Source organism: Arachis ipaensis, chromosome B05 (genome assembly GCF_000816755.2).
Source record: "Arachis ipaensis cultivar K30076 chromosome B05, Araip1.1, whole genome shotgun sequence".
Lineage (NCBI taxonomy): Eukaryota > Viridiplantae > Streptophyta > Magnoliopsida > Fabales > Fabaceae > Arachis > Arachis ipaensis.
This window is the reverse complement of record NC_029789.2, coordinates 24,123,540-24,133,541: the sequence shown is the minus strand read 5'-3', so window position 1 is coordinate 24,133,541 and position 10,002 is coordinate 24,123,540. Positions and strand designations below refer to the sequence as shown.

The window sequence follows — 10,002 nt, the reverse complement described above, 5'->3', positions numbered from 1 at the left end:
CCCCCCCCCCCCCCCCCCCAAAAAAAAAAAACACACACACACAAAATGGAATGAACATAATAATAATAATTAAGCACAAAAAGATAACTGACATTCGGAGGCAAGAATACCTGAAAAACAACCCGATGCTCAAAACTACAAAAATCTACAACCAAGTACAAATGAGAACTTCCATTTTTTAAGCTTTCACGTTCCTTGATTTTCTCCATTGTTTTAAACGTGAGGCGATCTAGCCAGTCCACGCGTGGAATCTGACCTCGCTCGTACTTGTTCACAAGCTTTTCCAACCGCTCTAACTCACCACGCTCATGCCTGGGGACCTAATGAGGACAATCCATAGTATATTTATCAGCATAGAGGATGGAATGATGATAACATCTAAGATCACTTAAAATGCTAATCACCTTTCCAGGTGTACTAGTAGGGAATGCTCCATCTGCCTCTTTTCCTGGCCAAAGCCTAAGCTTTTGCTTCCCAGTTTTGAGCTGTTTTTTTCTGTTAAAGAGAAGAATTGTGGCTCCTCCAACCAATCCGTCACCATGTGAAACATCCCAAACCTATTCAAACAAGAATATTGATAACCATATCAAAATTCAAAATCATATTTTGTAATAAATTTTGTAATCACCCAATTACATAACAAAATAGCTGTTAAGAAATGAACGCAAGCTGGATAACCAACAGTGCTAGAAGCAAGTAAACATAACATTTTAGACTAAGGCATAGGAATAGGTATTTTGAAGAAAAATCAAACGGAAATTCACAATAAACTCTGGTGACATTTAATTTTCACTATTGGGGTGTAGAAATATTCTTTGGGGATTTGACTTATATTAAATTCTAAAACTTCAAATGTTCTAAAATTTGGTAGGCTAAGGTAAAGTTAATGTTTCTTGACTGAGTGTTTTAAGGATTTTAATTCACAACAAAATCGTAATTCTTATGGAATTATAAGAAGGCTATCCATCCTTTGTCATTTTATTTACCATGTTATTGCTCCCTACTAACCATGCAGCAATTAGAGACAAGGCAAAAAGAAAAAAAAAAAACCTGTTTCAATCATGGATAAATGCAACAAGTACAAAAGGAACTCCAAGATCTTGTTCTATCGTGCTTGAAGTAAGCATGTAAGCCTAAGTTGCCACTTACAGTGAAAGTTAGTTGTGATTGAGCAGTTAAGTCTCGATATTTAGTTGTCAACGTGATGAGCTCATTCCAACAATATGGTCCTGAGGACTCCAATCTTCACGAGAAGAATTGTAGATATCAAAATCCAAAGATACAGAAAATTGTCAGCAGAAACATATCAAATCCCTAATCTAGTAATAATTGTCAGCATAAACATATCAAATCCCTAATCAAGTAATAATTGTCAGCATAAACATATCAAATTACTGATGGAGTAATAAACATGAGCTACCTAACAGGAGAAAACATGCTAACAAGAAGAAAAGAACGAGAATCCCATGGAATTTGTACTTAGATTAGATCTCCAATATTTTCAAGAGAACATCTATGAAGTTGGAGAACACATTATAGTAACAGTAATAACAAAAATAATAGTAATGACTAGGACAAAAATCAAAACCTCCATTCCTCCCATCCCTATAACTGTTCTGCATGTGAGATTCACTATCCAGGAGATAAAGATCAGAACTTCAACACTAAAAAAGCTGTCAAATTTGATATTTATAAAATAACCTTGTTCTCGTGGGAAGGCCAAATTGTGCACCATCAATGTATAATGCACACTCAACATACAACTCTCCCGTTCTATCTTCTGTAGGGACATTACTTTCTGCATTTTGAAAAACAAAGATTCAAAAACCAAAAAGGAACACAGGACCAAGCACATTAGACTAATTCACAACAATATTCTACTATATTATACTATACAACGTTCAATCACCATGCTCAATAAATCAATGAAACACGGCATTAAAATGATAACAGATAACAATCCTCAATTAAACTGACTAATTAACCAATTTTTTTTTCTACAAAAAAAAAAAGGAAAAACAAAACTCCGAACAAACTCAAATTAGTAATATTGGTGAAGTTTGGTAAATTGAACCTGAATTGGGGGATTTGACGGGAAGGGGCAAATGGCCTTCAAGGCGGTCGACGCGGAAGGTGACGGGGAGATTAATGTCGCACGAAAGGAAGAAGCGGAACTCGTTTCCAGTCATGTGAGCTGAAAGGGATTGTTTGTGATTCAGGTGCTTTCTTTTGCTTTTTCTTAATGAGGAATTAGGGTTCTTCTTCTTCTTCTACTCCAAGATAGTTTTAGAGGCAGTTTTTCCTGTGTGTTGCCAAAATCGAAAAGAACATAGAGTAAGCAAATGGAGAGAGGAACAAAGTGGCGGCAGAGAGCGGGGCAACGAGACTAGGAGGCTCAAAAGATAAAAGCGGTCGTGAGAGGCAGCGATGGCAAAAGAGGCGCATCGACAATGTCGCCGGCGATATGGCAGCCGCGAATGATAGTGAAGGGTGAGATAAGTGGGAAACCTGGCTAAACCGAAACCTAATTAATTTGGTTCAACCCGATCGCGTGACTCGAAAGTCGAACGTAACACTAATCCGATTGACTGACTAGAGTATAGACCGGGTAAGACTATTTATTTTTCCGTTTTTGTTTTTGGTCACGGCCTGGTAGGCCAAGGGCAGAGCCCAACAAACAGAACCCAAACCCCACAAAACCCGCCCCGAAGATCCTCCTCTGATCCTTTCGACTGCTGGGACTTGAGGAATTGGTATCCGTGGCGACCAACCCACAGGGCGGACCTTCCAGTGGCCGCCTAGTCCAGCTCCAAACTCGTTGCAGATTCAATCAGGCCGACTCTGGCCCAAACTACGGCCCTACACCCCAGCGAGTCTACGATTACCCATTTCAGATAAAGTTAACCTTCTATTCTATTCTATTCTTTTTTTATGAACAAAAACAGAAATACATGAAAGAAAGTCTTGAAATCTAATCCTGTTTTATCTTAACTAATTTAATTACGGGTTAAATATGATATTTGTGATACTTATAAAATAAAATTAAATAATTTTTTGGAGGGTAAAAGCTCAATTGAAGTCAAATTCACGTGAAAATGATATCTAGGAGCTGTTAGATGAAAATTTAGTCAAATCAATCAAATCATTTAAGGGCTTTCCGCAGCTGAATTTCCACCTTCTTTGGAGTTATTGGTAAGAGCATTTTAAACTTAACTTTAAAACATATAAAATTGACTATAATTATGCACTATCGTTATGTATGTACTTGCTCTGATTCTTAAATATGATTCCATGTAATTCTTAAATTTAGGAGATTCTTGGTATATAACTTTTTCTTTTATTTTTTATTTTGGCGGATGATGATATTTTAGTTTTAATCCTGATTAGTTATTTATGTATTATTTTGTAGGTTTTGGTCCTTGCTTTCAGAGATGCTAATTTGATTTTTGGTCTCTCAAATTATCTGTTCTTATATTTTTTAAGTTTTCTGCGTTTTTCATATAGAATTTTCCCTTGTTTTTCAAAGAAAGATTGATCTCTGTAGTTACATTTAATTTAATTTTAGTTCCTCAAAACATTATGACAAGAAATCATAGGGACCTAGGATATGATGTCAAAAAAGTATTTTGTGAAGCCCACAAACAAAATTGTAATCCAACTTAGGTGTCATCACTCATCAACAATGGAATTCAAAGCTCATTTTTATTGCATACATAAATGCTTGGTACAACTTGTATAATAAGATCTCACACTAATGCAATTTGGCAAAGCTACAAGGCTCTGCCATTTCACAATACTTTTTGGCCTCTTGCTGATCGCAGGGCTTGTAATCTCTATATATTCTCATGATAATGATGATAATAATAATAATGGCAACCTAATGAAGAAAATTTCCTATAATAGAGGGCTCTGATAATAATGTACACATGCTTGCTTTCATGTCTAACTAGCTAACATTGTGAAGGGATATATCTAAAAACTGCTTCACCCTTCTCAGGTGATCCAACAATGAACAGCCACTTGAAATTTACATATCTCTTTCATTGATTTAATGGTTCAACAGATATCATGATCGGTTTGAATCCGGTTGCTCGATGGCTTCCCGATCTGTAAACAATCGATAGTAGGGACAGTGGGGGATCTCAGTTCTCCATAAGTCTGCCAGCAGAATGGATTACATAGATGGTATTGCTCCTGAACTGGTTTCAGCTCCACCTTGTTTAACGACACGTCCACGCATGGCAGGCTATCACTGCATGCGAAGTGAACCGGCTTTACCGTGTAAGTTCCCTTAATTCTGTCATAGTTGATTCCTTCCAGAGACACAGCTGATGTGTGGTTTGTGCATGTTCTTTTGTCACAATAGAATTGGTCAATCACAATAGGGAGTTGAACTTCAGAAACCTGTATGTTTGAGAATAGTACCCCCTGCACTGATCCTGAACCACCCTGCATACATTTTATTTGATTTTGTTCATCATACTCGGAAATGTTTTATAAGTAACAAAACAAAAAAGAAGTCTATTTTTACTGCGTATATAATTGATTAAATTACTCAGTCAGTTTCTGTAATTTTACCAAATTTGTAATTAAGTTCCTGGAGTTTAAAAACTTCCAATTTGGTCCCTATACCATTTTGAAAATCATTAGAATTAACATAATATTCTGAAAATGAGAGGACGTTTAGGTTTACACTTAAGTGTGGATATTTTCAATTTGAGGAAAAATATTCTGGTAACTCTAACGTCTTTGACACTACAAAGACCTAATTACAAAATTCAAAACAGTATAAAGACCCAATTGAAAGCTCAATAATGTAACATATATAATTTTCATCTTAGGGTAATGTTTGGTTGGCAGATAAAAATTGTGTGAAATACTCATGGATGAGTCTAAATGTGTTTCTCTGTTTGCACTCCAAGTTTCATCTTAAGGTAAGCCGTGTGGTTGTGGAGAAAAAATGGTGTGTAAATTATTCCGCTACATTTTTACTTTCATCCAAATATACTCTAATTTACTTTCACCTTTTCAGTGAACTAATTCAATTCTGTACTCCAAAATTTCCCAACTTGTTTACAAGGTTTTCATTTTGTGGTGAGAAATGATTTTGTACAAAGTGTTAGTACCTGCCATGTCTTGATTCTGACACCATTCATTGTGTTGTGCATGTTGACATCTCTGACAGTGATGTTTGAGACACAGGCTCTGGTGTTATCCTTCCCTAAGCTTCCAATGCTGATTCCATGTCCTGGCCCACAGTTGACATCGTGTACAAATACATTTGAGCACCCAGTTTGTATGGAAATACAGTCATCACCTGCACCATGGTTGAAATTCAGAACAATACTTATTAGCCAACTCAAAAACTACTTTATGGTGTGTGTTATATATGTTTGTGTTTGGTTTTGCTCGTGATGGAGCTTCTCATGTTCTATATCCACCCTGTGTTCTGCTAATTAGAGCTTCAATTAAGGGTTGATAGCAATGATGCAGTGAAAACTTTGTGTTTGACACGTGTCATGTAACTGATGGCGTGTAGCATTGGTAGTTTGTTTGCTTGCCATGTGATAGGATAATGCTATGCTCTTTTAAAACTAATATTTACTTTTTTTGTTTTGATTTGTTTTAAGTAACTTTATGTTGGTTGACCTTATAAGGTTTTTTTTTTTAGGTTTTTTTGTGCTTATCTAATCCTTGAAAAGAAGTGTTGGAGCAACGGTTGAGTTGTCTCCATATAACCTCAAAGCCACAGGTTCAAGCACTGATATAATTACCAGGTTAGGCTTCCTACATTATACATTTTGGATGTGGCCGTTCCCTGACCCCTGCATTAATGACTTGTGCACCAGGCTTATTCAATCATTTAGACTCAATTGTTTTAATGATCGTTGTAATGCTGCAATTACTTATACATAATTGAAGTCTTGAAGTAATTACCACATGCTAAGTTGCTGGTATGAATCATCACATCTTTGGAATTCTGAAGGTGAATTCCATCTGTATTTGGGCTGTTACCAGGGGATGATATGCTAACATCATGGACCAGAACCCCATTGCAGTTGTCAAACTTGAGGTGGCATTGAGGACTATTTTGAATTGTTATGCCTGTCACTACTGCGTTAAAACTCCCATAAAATCTTAATGCCTGTGCAAATTAGAAAAACAAGATTATGTTAAAACATTCCCTAAACTTGATTCAAAACTGTCTTTGTGGAGTTTCAAACTGATCTTACAGTTGGCTTGATGCTTGGCATTTTCCTCCCCATAGCACTCTGAACCTAGTATAGTTGAAGCATAGTACATTATTAGTTTCAATCTGTTGATATTTTGTCATGTAAAATTTTGTAGAAGTAACAAAGATAATTTACCGGCACCGGTGGTTTCCATGTGTGGTTTAAAGGGACTATGAGCTTTTCTTCACCATCTATAGGGTTATCAAATGGCTGGTCTTGCCACCAAACTGAGCCTCTTCCATCAATGACACCCTTTCCTTGAATGGTGATTCCCACCAGCTTTGTAAACTCCAGCCATTGTAGCAGTCCTCCAGACCAAGCATTTGCATTTGTTGGAGCAATAATTGTACCATCAAGCTGACACAAATAATTGTACCACCCTTATTAGCCTAGTTTGCATTGTTGCTACATTATTTTTATTTTTATTTCTAGTATTTAGAACTTATATAATAGACAGAATTGTTATAAATGTTTTAGAAATCATAAGGACTGTTAGTTGAAATAAAACAATAAGACTGGTTTATGTAAGTCAATACTCAACAGCATGTTTCATCATTTTGTCTACTCAATTTTGACAGTATTGTGTCACTAAAGTATTTTTAATATTACTGCTGTTATTTTTGTTCCAGCAAAAGATAAGGGAAAAGAAAAAGAAAACAAAAAAAAGATAGGATGGTAGTTAATGCAAAGTTTTCAGGACAAAATGCAATAACTGTTCTATGTTATGTAACTTTCTGAATTAGCAACAAGACATTGGCAAGTCATTTGTCTTTTGTTAAACCATGTTTTAGCCTGGTGATTTGGGAATATTGGGATGCGGATTAGGAGCACCCTTTGTTCACATGTTACCTAGTACCTACTACCTAGCCTTGTGTTTTTCCATTTTTTTTTTCTGCTGCTTTCAGTTTTGGTCGTTGTGTAACTTGTGTTACCTGAAAAACAATGCTTGGTTTGCAATATGGGCCTGAGAATGACATAGGTCCCACATAGAAGGTGTAATCTGCTGGGACTAGCATTGTTGATGCCTCTACCTTGCAAGCTGCTCCCCATGTGGCTTGGAATGCCTGCATTGCAATTGCAATGTAGCTTTTTCAATTTTATAAGTGGCAAACCATAAAAAACAAATAAGGTTATGAGATTCTAGAGTTTACTAAGTTTTTGTAGTGTTATGTAATGGTAAAATGTTAACTTGTGAACCCAATTTTAGAAGTTGATAAGTTAACTCAAAAAAGAGTTTAATAACCTTATCAAGAGCAAATTATATTAATTCGTGCTTACTGTTTTACTACTTTCTTTATTAAATGTGTGTAAAAGTAATAAATATGAAATCAGTTGCAATGATAAGTTGTTTATAACTTAATTAAAAGCTTTGCGTTCAAGTTATGGAAATAGGGGGAAAAAGTAATTTTTTTATAAATTATATATAATGAAAAGCATTTTAGAAAAGAAAGTTGGTACCAACTTTTTTCATATCTTTATTATATGTAGTATAGAAGTATAGATACTCGCGCAGTCGTGGAGCACAAAGTGAAAAATATTTCAACCAATAATTGAGTAACATTTTAGATAAAAATGTGTTGTATCAATTGAAAGTTGAAATAGAAGACCAAGTTATCTTATACTTCATGAACACTCCACAGCACAGTAACAAGGTTAGGTGTTAGTTTGTTCCTGTGGGTGTCTAACAATTATTGTGGGAATCATGAGTAACTGCCTGTGAAGGACGAGAATCATTCATCAAGTAGTGGGGGTCCCATCTCTTTGCTTCTGTTGCTTTGTCACCTATTCTATATATATTTCTCACTATTTAGCCTTTAATCTATGATATATTCTAGCCTTTTATGGTAAACTCTTTTATTAATAGCAATTATATGATTTGTGAACACTGATGCAGTATATATGCTCCTAATGAGTAAGACAAACGGCTTTGATAGGTGAGAATACTTGTATATGCATATGCTCCTTAATGCCATATTATTCTACAGTTAAATTAGGTAGATGAGACCATCATATTCACAGGTTAGTGAAGGAAAAGATTCTTATTTTGTGATTTCGAATCACCCTATCTTTTAGCTAGGAAAAGGGAAAAAATAAATAAATATTTACTCTCTTTTAGTCTTTTCTGCCTAATAAATAACTAAATAAGTGTATTTTTTTTTTTGGGATTGTAATAATTGTTTATTTAGAAATTTGAAGTAATAGCTTTGTTAAATGAAAATTAAAAGTATGAAGAGAGAAGAGTGTATATAAGAAAAATATAATTTAGAAAACATAATTTATTAATTTTGTAAACTCATATAAATTTATCTTAACATTAAAATAATTTCAATTACTCTCTCAATTTAGGTGTCTAATTAGAATTGGACACCTATTTTGACCAAAGTTGCTTTCTACTCTAGTAACTAGAGTGCCAAACATGGTGAAGTGACCAAAAGCAAAAAAATTTACCAAAAATTTTCTCTTACAATGCTACTTCCTTACTCCTTAGTAAATCCAAGACAACATAAAAATTCACAAGTGACAATGCAATGCTATAACAATGTAGTAAGCAGCATGAAAACTTGTATTTCTAACTATATCGGTAAAGTTCATAACTCAATAAGATTGCCCTGCATGTCCATTGAATTGTGATGAAAACACTGAATTTTTATGGAAAGATTTGAACCACACTAAAAACTTTTCATGTTACCTTGTAAGCAAAAAGCTAAATTATTATAACCAAAATGCTAGTGAATGTTAGACTCAAAAGAGTTCTTTCTTTTTACCTTTGTATCATCAGTGCTTCCATCTCCCTTAGCTCCAAAATCCAGCACATTGAATATGATAGAATGGCCACCATTGCAATCTTTCGGTGGCGGCGGCGGAGTCGAGGGTACGCCCACTTTCGGCTTGTGACTCTTTGGTGGTGGTGGTGGTGGTGGTGGTGGAATGGTTGTGTATGGTGGAGGATTAGGTGGTGATGGAGTACTCTTTTTATGTGTTGGAGGCTTTGACTTTGATGATCCTCCACCATGGTGATTGTGATTGTGATTGTGACTATGACTATGACCATAATAACTCTTACCTTTCTTCTTATACAGAGAAGATGAGAAAGCTCTGGTATGTCTCCAATGCTTGCCTCTTCTTGCAATGCAGGACTCAAAACTTGAAGACCAGATAAGAATTGCAATGACAAGCATGTAGGTCAAGTTCTTCATACTCAATCTACTCATTTTCACTTGTTATGTGGAAAATGGAAGTTGAAAAACTCTGAAGACAGCCAGAGAAAAAGAGAGAGAGAGAGAGAGAATATGAGAGTTTCTCTGTATTTCCAAAACAAAGTGACGGCTATGTTTATATAAGGAGTGCAATGTGTAATTGTAATCTGAAAATGCAGGCAAACACAAGAATAAATATTTTTGGTCATTTAACTAAGGTTTTGAGTTGTAATTTTGTAACTGGAAAATATTTCTTTGAAAAATCTATACTCAGCTGTATGAAATTCCAACTACGTGAGGTTATATTAGTCGAATTTTAACCCATTTAAGTTTGTCGGATGACTAGTTGACTCGTCTATTTAAATAAGTGTTATAATTTTAAATTCTGTTTTGCGTAAACAATATTTCATTGACTAACAATAAATCTTTAATTAGAAGTCAAATTCGCAACAGAAAAATAATAAGAAAATAATTCTTCATGGTTTCGGGTATTTGTGTTTCCTCCTCTTGCCTAGCTTTTCCTATCTTTTTTCAATTTTTTTTTTTTTTTGTGAATTTTGATTATGATTTAT

General features: G+C 35.0%; 2 protein-coding genes and 1 long non-coding RNA gene across 5 annotated transcripts in view; 1 reads left to right on the top strand and 2 right to left on the bottom strand.

Annotated features, from left to right (window-relative positions):
- Positions 1-2,508, bottom strand: part of LOC107643351 (phosphatidylinositol 3-kinase, root isoform) — a 10,029-nt gene extending 7,521 nt beyond the window's left edge. Inside the window, exons 1-5 of the mRNA XM_016346966.2 lie at positions 2,075-2,508; positions 1,702-1,798; positions 1,150-1,243; positions 405-557; positions 111-320 (exon numbers count right to left, since the gene is read on the bottom strand). Coding sequence (XP_016202452.1) covers positions 111-320; positions 405-557; positions 1,150-1,243; positions 1,702-1,798; positions 2,075-2,189 — 669 coding nt within the window. The 5' untranslated portion in view covers positions 2,190-2,508. The remainder of the gene's footprint in view (positions 1-110; positions 321-404; positions 558-1,149; positions 1,244-1,701; positions 1,799-2,074) is intronic.
- Positions 2,725-6,594, top strand: LOC107643355. Of its 2 annotated transcripts, none has more exons than XR_001620831.2 (5): positions 2,725-2,899; positions 4,064-4,281; positions 5,186-5,378; positions 5,672-5,777; positions 6,349-6,594. It is a non-coding gene; the product is annotated as an uncharacterized LOC107643355 (long non-coding RNA). The 2 variants fall into 2 exon arrangements; XR_002362650.1 differs by having other exon boundaries at positions 2,785-2,899; positions 3,410-4,281.
- On the bottom strand, positions 2,744-9,701 carry LOC107643352 (polygalacturonase At1g48100). Of its 2 annotated transcripts, XM_016346968.2 has the most exons (8): positions 8,999-9,701; positions 7,166-7,297; positions 6,369-6,590; positions 6,234-6,278; positions 5,938-6,145; positions 5,127-5,317; positions 4,064-4,449; positions 2,744-2,900 (listed from the first exon to the last, which is right to left on the bottom strand). In XM_016346968.2, exons 1-8 carry the CDS (start codon positions 9,443-9,445, stop codon positions 2,891-2,893), a joined length of 1,641 nt encoding a protein of 546 aa, XP_016202454.1. In that variant the 5' UTR covers positions 9,446-9,701; the 3' UTR covers positions 2,744-2,890. The 2 variants fall into 2 exon arrangements, with proteins under 2 accessions (XP_016202454.1, XP_016202455.1); XM_016346969.2 differs by lacking the exon at positions 2,744-2,900 and having other exon boundaries at positions 3,684-4,449; positions 8,999-9,691.